A 25,650-nucleotide genomic window follows, 5' to 3' on the forward strand; every position below is an offset into this window, starting at 1 on the left:
AAGCCTCCTCCATGGGTGACCATGAGGCTGCACTGAGGTGGCACAGATGAAGTGCCTGTTTGGGTGCAGTGGTGACTTTCCGGTACCACTTGGTGAGCCCACAGAGTGCAGGTGTGACCTGTGCCTCCCAGGAAATGGCAGTCAGGAAGGTCTTCCCGGAGGTGGCAGTAGTGGCAGGCAGGAGGACCAGGACCTGCTCCTGTCCTCACAGTGGCAGGGAGCCCTGGCTAAGCTTCCCATGGTGGAGAAGACACTGGCATCTCCTCCAGCAAGGGCAGACCAATTCCCCAGGGTTTCTGGCAGCACCAAGGCCCAGGCGTGTTGGGCTACCTTTGACTTTCATATTTAGGTCTCCAATCCTCCTGGGATTGATTTTTGTGCCTGGTGTGAAGATCCAATTTCTTTTGTTCCTCCCTCGTTTCTGAATGGATAACCAGTTGCCCCGGACTGTTTATTAAAGACTCCATCCTTCCCCACTGATTTGTGCGTCTCCCTTCTCGTATATCAAGGTTTCATATGCGTGTGGGTCAGTTTCTGGACTCGAAGCTGTGTCATGGGACTATTCATCTGTCCCTGTGCCAATATCACACTGTCTTAATTACTGGTGCTTCCTAGTGATTCCTGAGGTTGGGGAGCCCCCACCGCCCCCACCTCGTTCTTCTCCCTCTGGAGTGCCGGACTTGCTGTGGGTCTGGGCTCTCGACCGCTGCTGCAGCCTTGGCTTTGGCCGCCATGTGAATGGGTGAGCCAGGGCACGCAGGGAGAAGCTACCCAGGGGGCTTAGGAGCCCTATACTGCTGCCACCAGCCCACCCACTGCGGAAGGCATCCCCACACTGCTTCTCACGTACCTGCTGAGGAAAGCTCTGGGAGTGTGCCCAACTCAGAGTCCCTTGTGCCAGCTGCTTGCCCAGCAACTCAACACCCTGCCCAGGCTGCCTGCAGTTCCCTTTCTGAAGGCAACTTGCTTCCGCTGCACTTTCCTGCCAAGGACCTGACCCCAGGGCAGATGGAGGCGTGCTCCCCACTGGTGTAGCGCCAATATATTGGAGGAAACTGCCCCCACTAAAGCTGAGTACACACAGATTCTCTGGCTTAAGTGGTTCCCAATATTTTCTTTATCTGAAAATAGGCCTGAGGGCTGGGTGGGAGGTTGCTTGTGCCCTGGATATAGTCTGTCCTTGTGTCGTGTGTTTCCTGACTATCTGGAGACCTTGCTAATGCTGGCTTGAGTGGCAGCTAGCACCTTGCTGTGAGCTCCAGTGCCATGAACTGGCTTGGGTCAGGAGCATAACTCATTAGGGCACATGTGTGGGGGGGCGTGGACTTAGTACATGAGAAGTCCACACTTTGCAGCAATCAGCAAGTGGATGGGTGTCCCTGTGTTTCTGGAGTTCAAGAGCACCTGTCAAGCAGTGGCTCAGTTGGTTTGATACCGTGGGGTCAGGGGAGGGTATTTATGAGCCCCACTCCTGGACTTGGTTCTCTTCTTGTCTACCCTTTGACAAAGCACTTCATCCTCATCCTCATGGGCCTCAGTTTTCTCATCTGTGAAATGGGGGGCTAATGCACTGGATGATCTTCTCCCCCTGGTTGTTATGATGTTTCCCCTGTGCTTTCAGAGCACAGAAATCAGAAGCTGTTTCCTTCTCTTTGGCAAGAAGACCCCCACTGCTTCGCGTGGGGTCATGGAGGCTTTGCCCTGCACTGGGGAGCAATTGTCCAGTGGCTGGGGCCAGGTGAGGGGAGCCTGCTGGCCACCAGGGAGCTGGGTGTGAAACCATCTCCTCTCCCAGGGGAAGCTCTCCATTCTGGACCAATGTGTGTGATGAGCGAAATCTGCCCTTTCAGCCTTGGTTGGGGTTACATGAGGCCCCCCATGAGGGAATCTTGGCCCAACCATGGGCTCACCCGGCTTTGTGGCTGGGTCCCTAGCAAGCTGGCGGGATCTGGCAAGCATGCTCTGGAGTCTTGGTGCTGAGCTGTCCCTGTTTTCTCTTTCAGACCACAGAGTACTCCGCCATGGCCTCACTGGCTGGAGGCCTGGACGACATGAAGGCCAACCTGAGCAGTCCCACGCCTGCTGACCTCGGGAGCAGCGTGCCTGGCCCGCAGTCCTACCCCATCGTGACAGGTGAGGGGACCAGGTGTGCAGCAGGAGAGAGAGAGAGAGAGAAAGAGAGAGAGAGAGAGAGAGAGAGAGAGAATGCATGCGTGGTGGAATGCATCGCTCCTTGCTTGACACTGGCCATTTGTGCTTAAATGTGGCAATGAGTCGCTGGGACGAGTCCAGGGGTGTGGCTGTGATGACACACAGTTGGATGTTGCTCCCATAGAGCAGAGGACAGAGAGACCAAAGGCACCGGATGGGACCGCCTCCTGTGAAAGGAGGCCATTTGCAGAATGGGCTGGTTGCTGGGTGCTCTGGGGTTTATCTCCCAGGATCATGGCAGTCCTGGGTGTTGCCAACCTGCTGGAGCTACAGGATTCCTTGAAGACACACCTGGCTGTTCTGAGGTCCAGGCAGTGGCAAGCTAGGAAGGGTAGGTCGGAGCCTCAGCAGGAAGATGCTTGGGATCTACAAAGCTGGGCAGGGCTGTTTTGGAAGCTGAGGTGGGGTCCTTTGGCTGTCAGTGTCCCAGTGGAATGGGCAGGCCCTGGAGGCCCACCATTGGCTTTGAACCTCCCATTTGCTGGCTGTGCCACCTTGGGTCAGTCCTGGGTGAATTGAGGACTGTGGCTGCTTAATCTGTCCAATGTGTCAAGTGACTGCACCTCCATCTGGCACTGGGGTGGGAATTATAAGGTGCTAGCACATAGGAGATGCCCAGTAATGGGAGGTATTGCTGTCCTTCTCTGAGTGCCTTCTTGGTGGCTGGTCATCACTGGGCTTGCCACTGCAGTGGGACTGGACTGAGAGGCTAGGACAGGCAAGACTATCAACATACACACTGGCTCCAGCCACTCTGGAGTCACATGTGGGCACTGTATGGATAGACCACTGCCAGCTCCAGGAGCTTGTCCACCCTGGCAGGCTGGAGACACCTGGAATGTCACACAAATGGTGTGCCATACCCAATGGTGAGCTGGTGGTTACACAAGCACCAGAGCCTTGGGGTGGCCTCTAGTCCAGCGGGCAAAAGGATCTTGTGGCAAGTGTTAGCCCAGGGTCAGTGGCCAGAGTCAGCCTAAGATCCAGTGGCCAGGCAGGGAGGGCTCAGCTCTGAGATTGACTGACAGTTCAGCTCTGAGCTTGGGAGGAAGCAGCTGGAGCCCCGTGTGAAGATGCAGACACAACATGGTGGTCAATCAAAGGGCGAGAACCACCTGGTCTGCTGGGGCCCAATGGCAGGTTGCTATGACATCAGCATCACATGTGAGCATTGGTTAAAGTCCAGGCTGCTCCACTTCTGATCCAGCTCCCTGTGAGTGCCCCTGAGAAACCAGCAGAAGATGACTTAGGTACTTGACGTGCACATTTAAGGATCTTTTCCTTATGTTCAATTGAAGAGAGCTTGATAATCCTGTGTCTTGGTGAAGATCACTTTTGATCAAGTCTGTTGGGAGTTCTGTGCCCCTCCTGAATCTTGTTTCTCACTTCTTTCTCCAGATTAGGGAAATTTTCCTTTATTTCATTAAATACATTTGCAAACTCAGCTTCTCTTTCTGCACCTTCTGGGACTCCCATAACTCTTATATTTGGCCTCTTGATAGTGTCTTTCAATTCTTGAATACTTTTTTTGGCCTGATCCAGCTCTGCTTCCAGCTTTTTGTTTGCTTCCTTCTGATGACAGGAAATGTCTTCCAATTCTGAGATTCTTTCTTCTGCTTGCTTCATTCTATTTTGGAGACTCTCCACTGTACTTTTAATTTGCTCTACTGTGTTCTTAATTTTGATATATCGGTCTTGATTTGCTTTATTGCTTCCTTAAATTCTTTGAACTCTTGCATGAGCTTCTCATTTTTGATCAGAAGCTTTAAAATGAGTCTTATGGATTCTGTGTCCCCCATTTTCTCGATGTCAGCAAGGAAGCTGGCTGCCCAAACTTGTAACCCAGCCAGGTGACCTTGGGCAGGTTAGTGGCTTTTGGGCCTGTCATCCAGGCCAGCCTTCAAGCTCTGTTGCCAACTGCCTGGATGGATGGCAGAGTACTGGGCACAACAGGCATGATGACTCTGGTGCTTCCTCAGGGTAAAAGAGAACTTGGCCCAGCAACACTTCGTATAGGGGAATTCCATGGCCTGGAGCAGTCTCAGAGGGACCCCTGACCTCATGGAAACCCACCGAAGCATTCCTGTCTTGGAGATCCTGTTGGGACACCTGTTGGGGACTTGGGGACAATACTGGAACCCTGTGTAAATGTGTAGCTCCAGCCTGCAAATCCCTGGACCCCAATCCTTAGTGTGGTCTTAGGGGCCAGAGAAGCTTGCCAGGGCTCGGTTACATGGTGGGGGCCTTTTCTCCAGCTGAATCAGATGTTGAGGTTTCCCACCTAGACATGCTGTACTCTGCCTGGCTTCCTTCTGGCCTGGTGCCAGGAAACTGGCTGTTAGGGCGTCTTTCCATGGAGAGTAGCTCTTCTCATCCCCGCCCCTTTTAAAATGAGCCTTTTTAAGACTCAGCAAACACAACTAAACATCTCCTTCCTTCAAAGGAAGTCCTAATTGGCAAGAAAAACAAAAATGCCAGAAACGCCTTTGTAGTCCAGTAACTCCTAGAGTACAGCATTGCTCTGGGGGTCGAGGGAGAGCTGGGGCAACCATGCTGCTTTGTGTGTTGGACAAGGAGCACCATGTCCAGGTGCTGGCCTTGATGCTGTTGTTAGTGTTCACAGCACTTGGTAGATCCAGAACAGCCCCTCCCTCATGCTGGGAGAATGTGTGGCAATAGACAGAAGGGATGATGGACGTGGGATGCTCCAAGAAACAGTGACTTGCTGCATTTTGTGTTTAGAAGGGCGGGACAATGTGATTGTGTATCTGTGCTGCTGTAGCTTGAAAACATTGCCAAGATCCTCAGCAGCACAGTAACTTTTCTCAGGCAGGAGGGAGGGGCAATGAGCTCCTCCCCCAGATACCTATTTCCGTTCTTTATTTAATTCGAGCAATGTATCAGCTATCCAAAAGTTAAATTGACAGGTGTCTTCAAAGTTGGGTGTTGTGGAGTGGGCTCTTGGAACAGCAGTTGGGGATGCCTGCATGTCTGTTGGGATCCCCAGACTTCTCTGCTTGTGATTCAACTTCCTGCTCCCGTGCAGCCTGGAGGCAGCAGGTGATAACTCAAGCACTTGGCTCCCCGCCATCGCCATCGAAGTTAGAGACCCAGAGGGAATTCTAGGCTTCTGGCCTCAGCCTGGCCCAACCCTGGCTGTTGCAAATGTTTGACGAGTGAACAAGGCATGGGAGATCTCTCTCTTTGTCTCTCTGCCTTGCAAATAAGATAAAAATAAATAAGTCAACTTTTTTGTTGTTGTCTCAAACCAGGAGATTGAACAGAAAGTTGAAAATATCTGGTTTCTCTTGAGGCCTCAACTGGGGAGAGTGGAGGAATGGAAGTGATTATCCGTTTAGATACCTCAGCCACGTCCTGCTGGCCCCAGTTTCCAGCTGGCCAGCACCTTGCCTGCTGATACCTGTAGGCTTTTGAGTTTCCCGACCTGCTCTAACCCCATCTCTCCATCTTTCCTGTCCTTTCTAAGTTCTGTGCATCCAGGAAAGACTGCTCCCAGACCACCAGCTGGCCTGCCTGGCCCTGCCTCCAGTCCCTGGCTCAGGTTGCTGCCTGCCTAGGATGACTGTTCCCAGATCAGTGCCATGCACCAAGCCTCCTGCCAGGTGGACCCCAGGCTGTGTGCCAGGTTCAGAATGATGTGCTCCAGTGCGGGCACACTGCACTCAAAGCCGCTTCCGTGGGCCTTCTGCAGCTGCAGTGGGCTGACGTGGGGTCCCACAGCCCTGACAGAGGCACTGGCGGGGGCTGCCGAGTGAAAACCCAGTGTTCTGGGATGGAGCTCTCCCTCTGGGGACAAGGCCATCTGCATTATCAGAACGGTTCAGGGTCGATCTGTTGGGGGTTGAGCATATTTGTTTTCCAGATTGCTGAACAGATTCAGGACGATAGTTTGGAGGGATACTCAGAGGTGTGAAGATGCTGATCATTTCCAACCCAAAATTTAATCCAAGCATCACTGAAATTAAAATGCATACCGAAGCGCGAGGAAATGTGATTTGCTTTCAGACTAGCACAGTGTGCTTGAGAACCATTTGTTGAATGAGTGGATTAATATTTGTGTAAAGTGTGGTGTCAATGGAAAGAAATAATGTCAGCTGAAAGCACTCTAGTTGTTTCTGACCTTGCATTTTGCAGGAGAAAAATAAACAGAGCCAGACAGTTCTCCTGGTCCTGCACTCATAGATTTTCACACTGGCGGGCAGCAGGGAGACCGACCTTTCTGCTTAGGCTCGGAGCAGGCCCTGCCCACCCTGCTGGGATCTGTCTTCCTAAAACAGCTGCTTCAGTAGCCTGTTCACCTGCTGGGTTGTTTCCACTGCCTTGGCACCGTCTGCAGGGGCACTGAGCGGTAGCGCTGAGCAAGTCCTGGCAGAAATCCCACTTTTCATCATTCCTTAACTCTCTCATTCACTCACTCATCTCTCCATCAGAATGCAGTCCTCCTTCAGGGTAGCCTGGCCTAAAGCCTGAGGACTTTGGTATTCCGTAATCTGATGAGAGAAGCATGCGCGTGGTGCCCAGAAAGCAGGCACGGCAAAAACAAACACCTCCTCCGCCAAAGAAAACAAAGCAAAAAAAAAAAAAAAAAAATGAGGCAGATGCTACCGGAAATGCCATGTCCTTTGCAGGGTGTGGCGAGGGGAGTGAGTGCTTCTGTTTGACCTTGGGACGTAAGGCAGGTTTGGGGGAGCAGGCAATGCCCCAAGGGCTCCAAGAAAAACATCCTTTGGTTTTCTTGCTTTGAAGATCGACTTTGTTTTGTTTGTTTGAAAGACTTATTTTTTTATTTGAAAGATAGGTTTACAGAGAGGAGAGACAGATAAAGTTCTTCCATCTGCTATTTCACTGCCCAAATGGCCACAATGACCAGAGGCAAGCCTATCTGTAGTCCAGAGCCAGAAACTTCCTCCAGGTCTCCCACATGGGTGTGGGGTCCCAAGGCATTAGGCCATCCTCTGCTGCTTTCCCAGGCCACAAGCAGGGAGCTGGAAGGGAAGAAAAACAGCCGGGACTCGAACCAGTACCCTTACGGGATGGTGGCACCTCAGGCAGAGGACTAGCTTACTGTGCCACAAAGCCAGCCCCATTGTGTTTGTTTTTCCAGCCATTCATTCTTAATCTCAAAACGATAGGTGCTCGTCGTGAAATGAAGCAGAACAGTAGAGAAGAATGCATAGTGATGGATGAAGGGCTGTATCCCTGCTTGTCTCAGAGGCCTTTCTCTGCACAGAAAGTTTGTGTCCTTGTCTGATAAATTCTTTTATTTATTTCCTATATATAATTTCATGGTGTGTGTATATATTGTTACTTTATTATTATTATTTTAATTTGTTTTCCATGCTGTAGACACCCAACCTAGCTTAATCCCCTCCCCTGATTAGAATGAGCCACCGTGGACTCTGCCCAGCCATGCTGCAAACTCCGCCTATTAACTTTAGGGATACAGGGAGAATCCCATAGTGGATGATGTACAAGACTATAAAAGGCTGGGGAGTAGGGGGGCCTGGATCAGTGATCCAGGGAGGTCCAGGGCTGTTGGCTTGGAGCCAGCCTTTGTACTCAGGCTTTTGGGGAGGCAATTGTTGGTAGAGGTAGGGTTGCTTCGAGCCCATCAGTGGAAAAAAGCCCCAAGGAGCAGCTCTAGCTGAGTACAGTGGTGAGCCTTCTGGGAGCCGAGCAGGTAGGTTGCCTTCGGAGATCATCCCAGCGATAGCTAACGTTAGCGGTGCACCTATTGCATGCTCCAGTTCATTTGTCTTCAAAGGCCTCCTTGCCAGGATGCGGTAGCACATCCCTAAGTCTCAGGGACTAGGATGTGGCTGCCCTGAGGGACCAGGTGCAACATGAGGAGGTCCTTGTGCCCCATCTCTTGAGCTGTGTGCCTGCTGTCCACTCCCCACCCCCACCCAGCTCCACACATGCTGGCTGGTTCGCTGTCTGTCTTTTCCACCTGCCCCACTGTGATGACAACTGCGTACTTCCTAGGCAGCCAGGGTCATGGGGGTGAGAACACAGCAGGTGCTGGTTGGACCCTTTGCCATGCCCTTGGGCAAGCCCCTCATCACTCTTGGACTTGTGCCGAAATGTGCCGAAATGATGCCACTCTGGAGCCTGTTCCAGGGCTGTTCCCTCCATGACGAGCCAGCCCTCGTACTTTCAGAATGACACTTTTGCACTCTGCTGTCTCAGCTCCTTGACTGAGCCTCTGCCATCTGTCTGCCTCATCTCTGGAGCTGCTGTGGAACCGTTGGTCCAGGCTCTGACTGCATGTTGCCTTCACCCTGAGCCGGGGCTGGTCCTGAGGTAAAGAGCCTACTGCTGCTTTGCGTGCACCTGTCATGTTCCTGCCGCAACAGGTGGAGCAGCACCGGCCTTCCTGTTGGCTCTGCCATCCCTCCTGGGCACTTTGAGGATGCCCTGCATATTTTTCTCCATCTGAGCCTCAGTTTTCACACTGGTCCAGGAGGAAGGAACTATGATCTCGGCTCTTCCTCTCCTGTCGGGGCTGTGATGATACATCCGTGAGACAAACTATGTGAGACAACCCTGGCAGGGGCTGTGCCCTTTCTTGTGAGTTCATGGACAGCCTGCCACCCTGACTGGACCTCCCTGGCAGGAAGGTGAAGAGTCGCTCGTTACATCTGCCCAGCAACATAGGAACTGGACCTAGTGATTTCAGCACCTGTGTTCTGGGAGCAGTCTCTGATGTCACCTCCTCCTGGAAGCCCTCCGTGATTACACTGTAGTCAGAAGTGATGTCTGCTCTGTGCCTGCATTGGCCTGCCGTTATGCCTGATAGCCCATTGTGCCTTGTGTGTCTACACAGACATTTCCTTGGAGTCTGAGATTTTGAGTTGTCTGTGTCTCCTCCGCATAGCCTGATGTGGGTGCTGAAACATGGTAGGCACTCAGGCAGCATGTACTGGATGGATGGTTGGAGAAGCGGGCAGATGGACGGTTGGTGGATGAGTATATGGGTAGATGGATGGACAAATCAACTCTCTGGTAGAATTGGTTGCTACTCATTTCCCCACACTACTCTTCTAGGTCACTGTCAAGGTTATTGACATGATTTACACACTCACATACACATTTTTGATGAACAAAAAGGCACATTTAAATTCAAGATATTATCATAATTATTTCTTCCTAAATGCATTAGCTGGTATGCTGCTTTTTTTTGTGGCCAATATTCTCAGCTCAGGAAAAAAGAAAAAACCTTTTCCTCATTTATCTCTATTAGCTTTTATTTTCATTATCTGAGAGGCGACAGGGTTTCTGCTCCCATCCTGGGCTGGCCTGGAGACGTTGGGTCAGGCTGTTTCCTGCAAGAATCCTTAGGGGACCTGCCACCAGCAAGGATGGGCCTGTCCTGAGAGTCCTTTCCCTTTCCAGATCCACAAGGCCCTTCTATTGTCCGCTGCTCCCTGCCTGCCTCCCACGAAGACGGGTAGCCGTTCCAGGGCACCGGTGTCTGGGGTGGGAGATCTGATGTAGATTCTTCCCTCAGAGCTGTGCTCAGTTCTGAACAGCCAGGGAGACAGGCCCAAGTGAGGACCCCGTAAACCCAAAGTGCAACTAATCTTGTGTCCCACCCTGGCTCTAAGTGCTTTCCGTAGGTTAACCTCCAGCACCTTTGTAGCAAATTGTCCCCATTCCACTGGTCCAAGATCAGAGGCACAGAAACTTGCTCAGGATCACACACCAGGCATGTGGTGGAGCTATGGTTCAAATGCAGACGATAGAGTACCAGCTTGATGGGTGGTGGGTCAGCTCAACCATGGAGAAGTCGGGCTCCCACTCCCATGGAGCTTGACAACCTGACCCCCGCTGCAGTGCCCCCAGGGAAGATTTGCTGAGTGACTGAGCAGACCCTAGCAGGTACCTGTGTTCCCTCTTTATTGGGAAATATATGCTGTGTGCATTCTAGAATGTTCTTGCTCAGGCCAGGCCACCTGGAGACAGCTCAGCACCCCAGGGCTCTCAGCCTCTATAATGTACTCCCCACTTTCCCCAGGCTGTTTGTCGAGCCATGTGGGGAATCCAGTGCTACCAGAAGCTCCCTGACTCATCCAGAGCTTTCTTCTGTGCTTTTCAGGGAGGTGTATTTGGTTATCTGTAAGGTAGAGTTAGAGATAAAGGGGAGAAAAACAGAGCTCTTCCATCTGCTGGTTCACTACCCAAATGGCTGCAATGGCCAGGGTTGGGCCACGTCAAAGCCAGGAACTTCATCTGGGTCTCCTACATGGGTGCAGGGATCATCTGCAACTGCCTTCCTAGGTGCATTGTCAGGGATCTGAATTGGAGATGGAGCAACCAGGACTCCCACCTGGCACCTGTATAGGAGACCAGAGCCACGGCGCTGGCTCCCTGAGCTTTCTCCGATGCTTTGTTTTAAGGGAAAAAGAAGAAGAAGGGAACTATCAGCACTTTCTTTAAACCTCCTTCTCCTTCCCTGGTCTGGGAGAAGGGGGAATGGGCTGTAGAGAGAGGCACTAGGGTGGGCATCCAGGTAAAGTCTGGTTCTTAAAGATGCCAGCTAATGGGCCCGGTGGCGTGGCCTAGCGGCTAAAGTCCTCGCCTTAAACGCCCCGGGATCCCATATGGGCACCGGTTCTAGTCCCGGCAGCTCCACTTCCCATCCAGCTCCCTGCTTGTGGCCTGGGAAAGCAGTCGAGGACGGCCCAAAGCTTTGGAACCCTGCACCCGCGTGGGAGACCTGGAAGAGGTTCCTGGTTCCCGGCATCGGATCGGCGCATACTGGCCCGTTGCGGCTCACTTGGGGAGTGAAACATCAGATGGAAGATCTTTCTCTCTGTCTCTCCTTCTCTCTGTGTATCTGGCTTTCCAATAATAATAAATCTTTATAAAAAAAAAAAGATGCCAGCTAATTAAAGTGCCTTGTGGTCACTCCCCTGCCCAGGGCTTCTACTTCCTTATCTGTGGCTCAGTGTGCACTGCAGGGAGGAAAGATGGGCAGTTATCAGGTGGTCAGGGGTGGGTGGGGACCCTTGGCCCAGGCAGGCAAGGTGTGTGAGGGGAGATAGGGCAGGGGAAGCAGCAGCTCTTTAAGGCCATCTCACCCTTACACAGAGCATAGGGTGCAGAGGCCTTGTCTAATCCATCAGAGATGTGAAATTGGCCTTCTCTCTTTTTCTTCCTCTCCTTCCATGCCTGTGTAGTTTGGCAGCTGACTTTGGAGGAGAGGGGTCCGAAGAGGGGGTTGGAGTGGCCAAGGGCACATGGAGCTCAGGGTGGAGCCCCTTGGCCAACTGGACTGGCAGTGTTAGGGTTTCCCTCTCCTACAATCACACGGTTACACAAATGGTGGTGCCTACAGCCACACTGGCATGGAGACATACTGTGGACAGTGCCCTATGTTGCTTGTAAATCTTTGTGTGTTAATGCAGTTGATGGAGCTAGAGTCCCCAGACACCCAGGACCAGGGGCCACGCTCTGCCCAGGCCCTGCAGTTCTGTGTCTGTTTTCCGTATCCAGGCTTACCCAAGGACCTGTCCAAGGGCTGGGCGGAGCAGAGAAGCCCACGCTCCACCCAGCTGCTCCCTGGCTTGGGCTCCCCTGCAGTGGGACTGGCTCTGCCCAGGGCACCCTCCTGATGAATCCCTTCTTTGACCTTTGTAATTATTCCTGTTCCATCTTTTCCCGCGTTTCCCCCTCCCCACCCTGCCCCCTGTTGAGGTGCTCAAGTCCTGCGCTCTCTCCAGTGTATTAAGGATGTGAGTGAAATTGATGACTGGGATGTCTCAGGTCTTTATGATGATGAATGACTTTCACTGCCAAAGCTTTTATTGTCTGTGATTTGGGAAGAAGGGGGAACTGATATATCAAGGCTGCCTGTCACACCATTTAATACAGTTATAAATCCCCACGTCACTAACTGGTGGTCGAGAGCTGCAGAGTTCCCCCAGCCACCGCTCCTCCAGGCCTTTATAGATTTTTTTTTCCCTCTCCTGCCTTTCCTTTGCGTGACTGTCACAATTGTGTTTTGGGAGGGGGGATGGGAACAGCTAAGGGAGTGATTTTGGAACTCCCAGGGACATCCTCTCTCTAGAAGGAATCAGATTGAGGTTGTGGGTTACAGGCAAGATCCTGAAGGTGTGTTCACACCCGCTTGTACACTCAGGCGCATGCATCACCCTCTCTGTGGTTTACTGAGTGAGCTCACACTTGCCATTTTCTAGATTCATCCTCAGGAGGGCAGCAGGGAGACACCTGATCCTCGTTGGACAGGAGGGGAAACTGAGGCTTGGCCAGGGAAAGCGAGCTGGCCAGGGGGATGCCACACAAGTCAGGTGCAGAGGGTAGAGCATTGCCATCAGGAACTGAGGGTGCTTAGGCAGGCAGCCTCCGGGCTCTGGTCTTGGAACTGCCGACACTTAGCCACTGTCCCTGGGAATGCCACAAGGCATGTCTGAGCCTCAGGTTCCTAACCTGGGGATGATAACAGCACTGTCCTCATGGAGTGGCTGGAGGATCCGTCAGATCACACGTGTGTGCTTCTTAGCAAGGTGCCTGCCGAATAGAAGTGCTCAGCAAATTTCTTTTATTTGAACGATGGAGTTAGGAATCTTTTATCCACTGGTTCACCCTCCATATGGCCATAAAGGCCAGGGCTGGGCCAGGCTGAATCCCAGAACCAGAAACTTCATCTAGGTCTCCCAGGTGGGAACCAGGGCCATCCTCTTCTGCTTTCCCAGACACATTTTCAGGGACATGCATTGGAAGTAGAGCAGCTGGGACTCAGACTGTACTGATGTCACAGGTGAGGCCAAACCCACTGCGCCACAATGCTGACCCCTCAGGAAAATGTTTTTTAAAGGTGGAACTGCAATGAGAGAAGTGGTGGCAGGGGTCACCTTCCTGAGGTTGTACGGGGAGGGCTTCTGACAAGAGGTGGCACTGTAGTTTACTGAAATGAGGAGTTTATCAGTCTGGGTGAAGGATGAGAGCACGTGTTGTAGGCTGAGGCCCGAGATGAGCAGCTGGAGACCAGGGAGAGTCAGGACACAGAGGTGACCCAGCGGAGCCAGCAGGTGCTAGGGCTAAAGGTGGTTGAAGAACCAGCAGTCAGGGCTCCAGGGGAGAGAAGATGAGACATTGGACCAGCCATGCGGACCGAGGAGAGCAGCTGGGGGTAGAACTGGCAGCTGTGGGAAGTGGGGAGGATGGCTCCCTGGTTGGAGTCTGGGGGACTGGGTCATGGATCATGAGCTGAAACAGAGGAGCATGGTTGGACCCTTTGATCCCAGGGACGACAAGGGGACAGTGTCCAGCAGGCATTGGGGAAGCAGCAGTCGGGGCCAGGATATGGGGTTGAAGTCACAAGTGTAGAGGTATTGGGTGGAAGGGGTCAGTCAGTGAAGGCCAATGGAGCAGGGGTCAGGAGGGAAGAGGTTCTGGGGCCCAGGATGAGTGGGCAAGGAGGACATGGAGATATCTGAGAAGAGCCAGCTGACGAAGAGTAAAGCTGACCCAAGGACGCGCCATTGTGGAGGCTGGCATGGCCTCAGGCCTTAGCTGTAACAGTGGAATTCTCTCTGGCTTTCTTTCTAAGGATATGAGGACAGTCAGGGTCTCCAGTAAGGCGTCCCAGCCAAGAAGACCCTCACTGTCGTGCAGGACATGGTGGTGCCGTGTCATGGCTCCAGGGACACAGGCCTTGCAGCTTACCCTAGCATTGCTGGACCCCAGGGATCAGCACTGGGACCTCAGCAGGTGGAGTCCACGGGGCAGGAGGTGCAGTTGCAAGGGAGGCTGGTACAGCATGTTTCTGACTTCTAACGTGAGAGACTTAAAGATTTAATTATTTTATTTGAAAGAGTTACAGAGAGAGAGAGAGAGAGAGAGAGAGAGAGAGACATCTTTATATACTAGTTCACTTCCTCAAATGGCCACCACAGATCAGGCTGGGCCAGACTGAAGCCAGGAGCTTCATTTTTGTCTCCCTTGTAGGTGCATGGTACACTTGGGCCATCTTCCACTTCTGTCCCAGGCACATGAGCAGGGAGCCAGATCACAACTAAAGTAGCTAGGACTCAAACTTGTGCCCAGATGGGATGCTGATATTGCACTGCACCATGATACCAGCCTATGAAAAACATAAACTCTTAAAGTGGAAATTCCCCCAAACAGGGCTAAGGTTTTCAATAATGTCAGGCAGCCCAAGAATGGTTGAGGCATTAGAGAGTGTGCAAAGATCTGGCTCTGTTATTTGGCAGAAGGAAGCAGAGATGGGAGAGAGAAAGGGCAGGGAAGCAGCCCTGGCCTTGGGGGTAGGAGGCCTTTGTTCTTTGAGTCATGTACCCGCCACAGTCCACTTCATGGCACAAGACTTAAAGCAGCATGTAGTGCAAACTCCAGGGCATTTGCATATAGGCTGGAAAGCATGCCAGGAAGAGAAGAGGGTGGCTGTGCTGGCTTCTGGGATGGGAACTGTGATGGGATATGGAGAAAGCTGGAATGAAGAGGGATGGCTGAGCCAGGAACTGGGGGGTGGGTGGGATTCAAAATCTGAGTGACCTGCAGTGAATATCTGGAGGGTGAAGAAAGAGTGAGAGAAGAAAGAAGCAGGGACACTGTGGCTCAGTCCCAACCCTGGGGGTGCTGTGGGAGTGTGGGAGCAACTGCCTTGAGCAACTGCTGAGCCATGCCTGGTGTCTTCTCTCCACTGGGATGGGGTCAAGGAGACTCCCGCCTGTCCCAGTGCACACAGCATCCTCATCACCCAGCCCAGGCTCTGCCTGGAGGAGTGGCTTAGAGCATGTGAAGGAATGACTGAGCCAGGGTACATTTGGCCTCAGCTCTGCTCATGGACACCATGGCGGGACAGAAGAGACTAGGCCAGGGTCCCTGTGCTGGTGGGCAATGCAGGATCTGGAGCTGCGTGCAGGGGCTGTGGATAGGTGGGCATTTGGGGCTTCTTTCAGTTGGAGGTGCCATTGCTGGACATTACTGCTTGTTGACTCCAGTGGGGATGGTCAAGCCGAGGGTCTCGAGGGGTCTGCACTTGATCCAAAGGTGGTAGAATCCTGAATGCCCAACTGGGGGTGGCGTGGTCCAGGGGACAGCTGGGGAACCGGTGGCAATAGAAGTTTGGGACATCACTCAGTCTCCCCAGGTACTGGGAGGGGCTGGGCCAGTGGGCACCAGGATGTCCACATGAAGGACCTTCTTGCCCAGGGTGTGCCAGAGCCCGTTGGGTGCCCTCATTATGCTGTCACGTGGCAGGGAGAGATGCACATGGCCATTGAGATGCTGGCTGCCTCCTGCTGGTGTGAGGAGCACTGAACAAACCACATGAGATCCCATCTCACGCATAATGTGCATCCGAGGACAAAATTAGATTGAGAAGTAAATGGAGCTGAAAATTTCCAAAGCGTTTCCCGTCAAGAAGCTGTTTGATTGTATGTTTTAATTCTCCAAGTCCTTCTGCCCGGTGGGCCTCGTTTCAGTGGGGACTCCGGCTGGAGCAAGAGTTTTGTGATGGGAGGGGCCTGCAGCTGTCACCTACCCCAGCCTCCACACGGCTCCTCCTCCTGGCTGATGTGGGAGTCAGACCTTAAATAACCCCATAAAGAAGGTGCGGTAAGCTTCATTTTCTAGCCAAGGAGAACAAGGGGTGGAGTAGCACAAGCCATTGGGGCTTCTAACCTACCCCTGCCCAACGCAGTTCCTGATTGTGCAGTCTGGGCAAGCCACTCAGCTTTGCTCAGCTGACAAGCATAATAATGGGTGTAGCTATCACTAGGAAGCACTTAGATGGGGCAGGCCCCTTGCAGAGGGCTTTACCTGTGCTGTTTTCAATTTCTTAAGCAAGCTAAGGAGCCCCATTTTATGCATGAGAAAACTGAGGTGCATATGTTACCATGGCTACAAAACAGCTAGTAGGGAGCAGGTAGTTGCCTGGTCGTTGAGATGCCCACATCCCACATCATTCATTTGGCTTCAAGTCTCAGCTCTAGCCCCTGTCTCCAGGTTCCCACTAACACAAACCCTAAGAAACAGCATTGTGATGGTCTAAGTGATAGAGTTCCTGCCACCTACGTGGGAGACCTGGCTGACTCATGGCCTAGGCTCTTGGTGCCCTGCCCAGCCCCAGCCATCAGAGGCATCTGAGGAGTGAAGCAGCAGTTTGGCAGCTCCCACTGTATTTCTGTCTCTCAAATGCATAACACTCAGAGATGAAACCCCAAATGACCAGAAACTGAAATGCAGGCATTGTGCTCCCAGGACGGGCCCAGCCTATGCATCACAGCAGCAGCCACACAGATGTCGTTGCAGCCTCATACACCTGATTTGACGGCCGAATGAGACACTGCCTGTGCGTAGAGCATTTGCAGAAAAGGCTGGCCAACAGAGGTCACCCGGGGTGCCCACTGCTACTCCCTGCCTACTGTGAATCTGTCTGACACACATCGTGAGTGGGCCCTTCAGCTGGCGGGGGCAGCCAGCAATCCCCGAGGCAGCCACCTTTGTGCAAAGTACTGCTTCCTTCCGCACTTGTCACCGGATTAATTTCAGTCTTTGTGGGGTCTGGCAGGGCACAGGGCATGCAATGTAGGGTACAGCCAGAGCGAATGGGGAAGAGGACTATAAGGAGGACTGTGGACCTGGCCATGGTCTACCTTGTGCTTGGGGAATCATCTCTAATCCTCACCATTACTGGTCAGACAGGAGCTATTGTGGCTTCCTTCTGCCTTCCTCAGGCAGCCAAGGAGAGGGAGGCTAAGTTACTTGCTGGGGTTGCAAGGTTGGTAAGAATCAGAGCTGGGGCTTCGGTGCAAGTAGGCAGGCTCCAGAACCCATGCCCATGGCTTTGTGGATGGTAGGGGGCCGCTGAGGGCTCCTGGCAGCCACTTGACGTGAACAGAGCCTGCTGTGCCCAGGCTGGTTTGGCTGTGGCCCCAGGAAGGGACCAGGGTGGTGGTAGAGCATTGAGAGGTCATGGTTAGCCGTGGTGGCAGGACTGCATGTTCCCTGTGCTGGGTCCGGTACCAGGGGCTTGATCTGCCTTTGTTTCATCAATGCATCCATGTTACTAGGCATTTGGGATCATCTTCATTTTTATAAATATGAAAACAGGGACCCAGGCTGAGCTACCTGCTCAAGTTCACAGAGTCAGCAAGTGTGGAGCTGGCATGGGTCTGGAGACTGGCAGGCACACTGCCCCTTTCCCAGAGAGATTGTGTCTGTGTTCCTTGGCCATTCTCACCTCCCTTTTAACAGTCGCCTTTTTAATACCAAGGTTGTCTCGCAGTAAGGCAAACTCAGCCAGCGTTTAGACTGGGAAGTGGACTCTGCCTGAGCAGCCATGACCTGGAATACACAGTGGGACTCCTGTTGGCCACGGGATGGAGGGTGTCAGGTGGTCTGCAGGTGCCCACACAACCCTGAGACTCCCTGAATCAGAAATATTAAGAGGCAAAGATCATCTCTGAGGTTCTCCCTCCAGCTTGGAGGAGGCGTGGCCTGAGCACTGACCAGGAGCCTCGGTGTGGTGGGGTCTCCACTGACAGCCTCCTCTCCCAGAGGCCTTTTGTGGGGCTGGGCATTACCCAAGGTTCTGCAGGGGACCACCCAGGACCCAGATGGACAGCTGGACTTTTTCCTTTCCTTCCATGATGATGGTCACATAGGTTTACCAACAGGTGAGTGCCATGTCCATTTCTATGCACATGCAAAGCTTACGCTCATGCTGGAGGCACTGATGCCCACCCATCTCTGGTGCCAGTGCCCAGTACCCAGTACCCCCAATGTGAGCCTGAACTAGACCTCCTGATGCTTTTGAAGCCCCTCTGAGCATCTGGGGGCAGGCGTTTGCCCTTTGTCAAGCACCCCAGGCTGTTGCAGCGTGGGCTTCTTTCTGTCTGATTATCTTGCTTTCCTGTCTCCATCCTTACTGCTCACCTGTCACTTTGTCATTTCTTCTCCTATCAGTTTGTTTCATCTCCCAAGCCTCTCTCCTCTTCCTTCTTTGAAGGGCTGGGAAGGCAAGCCACGGAGCTTATTGGAATTGTGTTCCAAGATTGATGCCTGCCAGGATGGTGGCCGACCAGGGCTGCTGGGACACGTATGACGCCCACCATGCAGTTCTCCCAGCCAGATGTAAAGAGGCTGTGATTGCTGGATGGGCCAGTCTGATGAGCAGCAGCCTACGCTCCTGAGAGAGACCTCGTGGGAGCATAAACTTCAAATGTGGGACTTAGCCTTGGTACTATCTGCCAGAAGTCCTTCATAGCAGCTCTGGGCACAAGCAGAGGGCCAGGGAGGAACTTATACTACCTGCATACCCTGTTTTGACTGTGAGAGAGCCCCTTGGAGTGCAGATTATGCCTGTTTCTTCAGAAAAAAAATTCATTTTAAATCAAAAAGGTTAATTTTAAATAAAAGGTAATATACTCATATGGTTAAGTATTCAAACCATACAGTAAAGAATAAAATGAATAATCTCTTTTCCTTAATCAAAGCCCTTTCATCCCATTGCCTGCCCCTAAAGCTAACCCTGTTCAGTAACATGTATGCACCTGTCAGCATATAGATTTTATTCATTTTTTGCTAGCACAGATGGAATTGTGCTGTACACAGTACTCTGTCTGCTGTATGCTTTATTCACTTAATAATGTACCTTGGAGCTCTTTCCACATCTCTGCATTCAATGTCTACTTCAGTTTCCCTCAAAACTGTAAGAGTCAATCATGGGGTAGTAGGATAAGTTATCCCAGCTGTAACACTTGGAGTCTTCCCTCCCTGCATCCTTCCCTTCCTCCCATGCATTTCCATAGCTGAAGTTCTAGAAGCAGAATTGCTCTTCAAAGTGTAGATGCATGCTGTGTTCTGGGATGTACCAGTGAGCCCCAACCCGCATCCAGCTCCACCCTTACCAGAAGGTTGGACATCTTCAGTTCCTGTTGTTGTTTTGGACATGTGAAATACACTTTGGAAATTTTCAAAAACATGAGGGCTGCCATTGCAGCACTGCAAGTTAAGCTGCCATCTGTGATGCCAGCATCCCATGTGAGAGACTGCTTTCAAGCCAACTCCTTGCTCATGTGCCTGGATCCACCTTGCTGCTAATGCTCCTGGGAGAGCAGCAGATGATGCCCCAAGTCATCGGGCCCCTTACCTATGAGGGAGACCTGGATGGAGCTCCTGGCTCCTGGCTCCTGGCTTAGGTGAGGTTCAGAGCTGGCCAGACGATTTTTTTCTATGTCTCTGTAAATGTGCCTTTCAGGTCAATAATTAAAATAAAAGCATTAAATCTTAGCATAAGATTGCTGATTAGAAACAAAAGGGTTTAATGTCCTATAAGGCATTGCGAGTGTGACCTCTTCTGTCATACCTAGGAATCTGTTTATTAACAGCCAACCCACCTTGTCTGGGCTCTGCTCGGGTAATAGCAGGTGTCTTCTCTGGAGATAGGCTCCTCCAATGCCTATAATGCCCAGGACACTGAGAGCCCACATTGCCCACTTTGGTAACTCCCTTACCTGAGCTCTAAGTGGAGCTTTTAACATGTAGGAGAGTTTCTTGTACGACTGGAAGAGTTTTCCAAAATTAGTGTAAACACCCATGGAAATTCTGGTGACAGTAGACTCAGAGCACCAGCTTTGGAACGGTCACTGGCTGTAGGAGGGACCATGGGGTGGGATGATGTAGGGCAGGGTCGGGCAGGGCAAGGCAGGGCATGGAGGGTGGGGTGAGGTGCAGCAGGGCAGAGAAGGGTGGGGCAGGGCAGGGTCGAGCAGGACAGCCTGGGAGGAGGTGGCCAGCAGGATCGGACAGCGCAGAAGAACCTGGTGTGATGCAGGCCAGTGCCTGGCAGAGAGGACTTGGGCACTGAGGAGGCAGGAGGGGGGCCACACCCCAGCCTGGCATGGCCAGAGACTAGGGCTGCACCTGTCGAAAATGAGGAAGATGGCATGGGGCTTTGGGGTGGCCCCAGGGAGCTGGCAGGGCTTGTGCCTCAGTTTCCCAGAAACCATTTTTTCTCTGCTTTGTCCCCGTACTCTAGGCTGTTCTACTTTGCAGAAAGTCTCCCTTGGCTGTCACTCTGACACCCCAGTAGAACCCTCGTCCTTAATGAGGCTGGGCCTCTGGGGAAGCCGTGGTAAAGGTGGGGTGGTAATAGGGACCCAGGAGGTTTTCAAATGGGTGGGGATGAGAAACTGGCAGTCTGGGGGCCGACCATGACCTTTGTCCAGGATTCCTTAGGACCTCAGTCTATGTATTTTAAAAGCAGGATTCGTTGTCACATCATGAAATGAAATAAGAACTCTAGCTTCCTTTCAAAAGGCGGTGGAAGCAGAGATGGGGCTGCTCCTTCAAGCAGGTGTCTGCTGGCCCTCCAGGAGACTTAGGTGAGGTACCCAGCTTGCAGCACAGCCACATCTCCTTTTGTGTGTTGCTCTCCTGGACACAGGAAACTCAGGCTGATGTTTAGGGTGATTCAACAATTCCAGCAGTGGAACTAGAGTGCCCGGCTGTAATGCTCAGGCACTGTGGCCTCTGTCTGTTAGCCGACAACCTGCATGGCTTCCCATTCTACCCACATGGGGGAGGGCGATACAGTGAAACTTAAGGGCTGTTGGAGCAGAAAACCCTCTGAGGCCATCTCTTCCACTGCTTGCGTGTTGCCATGGCACACAGTCAGGGTCTAGAGAAGGAGACTGCCCAGCATGTCAAGTCCCTGGCTGCTTGGCATGTGCAGGCTTCCTGGGCACTAAGGAAGAGCTGGTTTGCAAAAATGACCTTGCCTTTGCCCAGCTAGCTTTGCCGCTCTTGCTTGAGCCTGGTGTGTGTGTAAACTCGCTGGTGTGGGTGGGACTTCCTCCTCTGAGACTCTCATGGCTGGCTCCTCCTACCCGTCTCAACCACTGTGATTGACAGTTGCTACAGTGGCTGCTGGCTGGCTTGAGGTACAGAGGCAGGTAGGTAGAGGGGGAGCCTGGGTGGGGTATTGAAAGTGAAGGGTTTTCACACTGTCAGGGTAATGAATTCTGCAAGGAATTGGAGCTAGGGGCGCTGAGCGCTCCGTGTCAGGTGTCTGGGAGTGACAACCCCCAGTGGTTAATTACTGCCATGCAACAAGACCCGAGCTGGTAGCAAAATGAGATAAGTTCATTATGAGCTAAATTTGAAGTTAATTGGATTCACATCTCCACCCCCACCATTAATGTTTGTAGCAAGCCCCTACCGAGAGGTAGGCTGGACGACAAAGACACAGTTGCATCTAAGCACCAATGGATGGCTCAGGCCTCATTGTTGTGTAGGGTGTATGACGTGAGGTGCCACTGAGAAGGAGCCATCAATCCTGCCATGCAGTGAGCCTGTGCCCTTGGTGATTCCTGAGCATCTATTATATGCCAGGCCAGGATGGAACAGGAGGGTGGAGGCTTGAGAGCAGCTCCTGACCCCTGGCGTCCTTGGGGGCCGGAGGCAGGAGACAGGTGCTCAGGAGGCTGGGGAAGGCGGGATAGACTCCGGTGCCGGAAGTGCCTGGCACCACCCCTGACTAGCTGTGGGCACTCGGGCAGGTGCCTCATCTCTCTGTTGGAGTTTCCACAGCTGTGACATGGGGATAGTGATGCAGTTCCCTTCCCAGGGCTTAGGGGATTCAGGGAGTCAGTCTGCATCAGGCACAGTGACAGTGTTTAGAGCACTGACCAGCGCCTGCTACCGAGATTTCAGCTGTGCAGCCAGGGGCAGGTGAGCGACCGCCTCATCTGAGAAATGGGGTCACGACCATGCCCACTGGGGAAAAGTTAAGGTATAGAAAGTGTCTGGCCTAGGGCATGGCTCCCAGGAACCTCAGAGGGAACTCTTAGTCAACATGGCCCAGGGTCAAGGGGAGGGCACTGGACTCCCTCCTCTATGAGAGGGGTGACCAAGAGCTCCCAGATAGGTTTGAATATTGTTTCAGAGACTGTTAATACACTCCTTGTAAACACCTCTCTCCAAGTCTGAGAGGGTGCCTGAGGCTTAGACAAGTGTGCTGCTTGCTGGAGGTCACACAACTTGTCAGCGGTAAAGCCGAGATTTGAACCCAAGCTTGTGGGACTCCAAATCATAGCTTTCTCTGCTTGCTTGCGGGGCGAGGTTTGGCTCTGGATGCAGCTGGGAGGCTGTGTGGACAACGGAGCAGATGCAGGTGGCTCCCTGCCTACCCTCCTGCCCTGGAACTTGTCGCTCTCACATCTGGCTGAAGTCCCTCCTTCCCAAGTGTCCGCTGTGGCTGGCCCTTCGTCTGGCCCACTTCCTCTCTCAGGTGCATTCCCAGTGTCTACAGCTTCCCGTTCTTTGTGTACACTCTGAGTATTTCAGACTTTCAGAGCTGGTGGTCTGCTTTGGTCCTCTCCAGTTTTTCTGTGAGTCATTTGAATCCTGCACCTGAACTTCCCCAAGGCCTCTGACCTAGGAGTATCTGCGAGTGACAACCTTTTGTGGGTGTCCTAGGAGGCCAGCGTTCAGCTCCCAAGCTATACCTGTCCCACGCTGAGACCTACCAATGTCTCCTTTTTTTTTTTTTAATTGGAGAGTCAGATATACAGAGAGGAAGAGAGACAGAGACGAAGATCTTCCATCCATTGATTCACTCCCCAAGTGGCTGCAAGGGTCAGAGCTGAGCTGAGCCGAAGCCAGGAGCCAGGAGCCTCTTCAGGTCTCCCGTGTGGGTGCAGGGTCCCAAGGCTTTGGACTATTCTCGACTGCTTTCCCTGGCCACAAGCAGGGAGGTGGATGGGAAGCAGGGCTGGCGGGATTGGAACTGGCATCCATATGGGATCCCGGTGCGTTCAAGGTGAGGACCTTAACCATTAGGTTACTGCGCTGGGCCCAATGCCTCCTTTTTACAGCTTCATAATACTCCAGTATGTCCATGTACCACAGTCCATTTAGTCAGTTCCCTGTGTTTTTAGATACTTTCCAATATTTTTTAGGAACAGGCAGTGCTACAGTAAGTAACCTATGTACTTATGGTTTTGTGTTGTTGAAGGGTGTGTGTGTCCCAAGAAGCAGTATTGCTTTGTTCAAAGTATAAATGAATCTGTGATTTTATCAGATATTGACAAATTCCCCTCCAGCATATGATTGCATCATTATGCTCGTGATTTGTATTTCTAATATTTTGTAATGAATTGAGCATCTGTTGAGTTTGTTTAATGGCATGTGTGTGTATGTGTTTTATATTCATGTATTTTCCCCCATCAGGTCATTCACTTCTCAGATGGCCACAATAACCAGTGTTGAGCCAGGAGCCCACGTCTTCCACATGCCTATATGGATACAGGTGCCCAAGGCCTTGGACCATCCTCCACTGTTTTTCTAGGCTATTATCAGGGAGCTAGATGGAAAGTAGGACACCTGGGATTTGAACTGGCACCTATATGGGATACTGGTGCCATAAGTAAAAAATTAGCGTGCTGTGTCACTGTGCTGGTCCCATTTTTAAAGTTTTAAAATAATTTTATTTATTGATTTGAAAAGCAAAGAGAACACCTTCATTTGTTGCATAACTAACCCACATTGCTGTAATGGCCAAAGCTGGGTCAAGCTGGAACCAGGAGCCAGGAATTTTCTCCAGATCTTCCATGTGGATTCAGGTGTTTCAAATACTTGGGCCATCCATCCTCCACTGCTTTTTTCAGGCCGTTAACAGAAAGCTGGATCGGAAATGGAGCAGCTGTTACTTAAGCTGGTACTGATATGGGATGCTAACATTGCAGGCAAAAGCTTTATCCACAATGCCACAATACCAGTCTGCTTTTCAAGTTCTTGTTACGTGAGCACGGTAGCTCCTTCTCTGTCGTGTTTTGTTGCAAGTTATGTCCCCCAGCTTGCCATCTGTCATGTGATTTGAGCTGAATAAATGAGAGTTTTTATTTTGTTAAGGAACCAAGTTTAATTTTTTTCTTCCACTGATATCTTTAACACCATAAAATTAGATTCATTTGGTTTAAAAATGGTCTGTTTAATATTATGTCCTGCCTATATTTTTGGTGTCAAGTTGCTGTTTCTTTTTTAAGAAATAATGGTAATAATAGATGGTGGTTAAAAAAATAACAGTGGAGGAGCAGATCAGTAGTGGGAAGGGAAATTGGCATTTTGAGATAAAACTCCTGTGTCAGGCAACTGACCCATCTCAGACATGCACATCCATGGCTCTGGGTATGACCACAGAGTTGCACAGCCTTCTCCCAACCACCATCCATTTTAGAATATTTCATCTCAGTTCCTCCTTTTGTGAGAGGTTCTGTCTATACCCAAAGAGTGGCCACACTTCTGCCCTCCCCACTCCCCATCCCTCCATTCCCTGCCTGATGTCCTGGTGACCATGAGCCTCTTTTGTCACTGTAGATCTGACTCCTCTGGGCTTTTGTATCACTAGCCTCCTGTGTTTGCGATTGGAGTCTTTCATTGAGCATGATGATCTTAAGTTACCCATGCTGTCATGTGGATTGCTACCTCGGTCCTTTTTACTGGCAGATTTGATTGTACAAATATGCCACATCTTCTCTGTCTGTTCACCAGTGGATGGATATTTGAGTCCTTTCCCCTTTTGGCTGTTGGAAATAATGCTACTGGGACCATTCCTGAACAGGTGGGACTATTGTTCTTCTCTAGAACACCTGCGGAGGAGTTTGGTAATTCTGTCTTTGGATCTTTTGAGTGACTGCCAGAGTTTTCAGAGTGGCTGTACTGTTCACACTCCCACTAGCAGTGTCTAAGGGGACTAGTGATGACAGCAGTCTGTCTTTTGGAGGATAACCATCCTCGTGGATGTGGAGTGGTGTCTTACTGAGGTTTTAATTTCTGTTTCTGTAATTACTGATGATGTTGAAAATCTTTTGTGTGCTTGTTGGCCATTTCACTTACTCTTTGTAAACAAATGCCTATTCAGATGCGCTCGCACTTTTCCTGACTGAGTTACTGTTTTTTTCATTATTGAACTGCCTTTATATATTCTAGATGCATGCCTTTTATAATCACTCCTCCACCAAGGATGCCACAAGATTTGAGCTGAGGTCCTCATATTGTCACTCTGACTTTCGTCACATCCCTGTGGACAGGTGTTTGCTGTTTGGTGTAGTCACTTTATGGTTTGCTGGCATCCCGTATGAGAGTTCTTGGTTTGAGTCCTTGTTATTCTAGTTTCTAGTCATACTGATGAGTATCCTTGTAGATAGCAGGTGGTGGCTGCAGGAGCTGGAACCCCACAGTCCATGTAGGAAGTACCCAAGTGGACTTTTTGGCTCCTGGTGTCAACCTGGTTACGGTGATCCTAAAACAGAGCACTGGTTCCAGTTCCCACTGTTTTGCTTTCAATCCAGCTTCCTGCTACCGTACCTGGGAGAGCAGCAGGGGATGGTCCAGGTGCCTGGATCCTTAGCGCTACTTGCAAGA

General features: G+C 51.5%; 1 protein-coding gene across 2 annotated transcripts in view; it reads left to right on the plus strand.

Moving 5' to 3' along the window:
* PAX5 (paired box 5) overlaps positions 1 to 25,650 on the plus strand; it is a 158,373-nt gene that overhangs the window by 94,202 nt on the left and 38,521 nt on the right. For both annotated transcript variants that reach the window (XM_004580976.3, XM_036496781.2), the window contains exon 7: positions 2,004 to 2,133. In XM_004580976.3, coding sequence (XP_004581033.1) covers positions 2,004 to 2,133 — 130 coding nt within the window. The remainder of the gene's footprint in view (positions 1 to 2,003; positions 2,134 to 25,650) is intronic.

This window comes from Ochotona princeps, chromosome 14 (genome assembly GCF_030435755.1).
Source record: "Ochotona princeps isolate mOchPri1 chromosome 14, mOchPri1.hap1, whole genome shotgun sequence".
NCBI lineage: Eukaryota > Metazoa > Chordata > Mammalia > Lagomorpha > Ochotonidae > Ochotona > Ochotona princeps.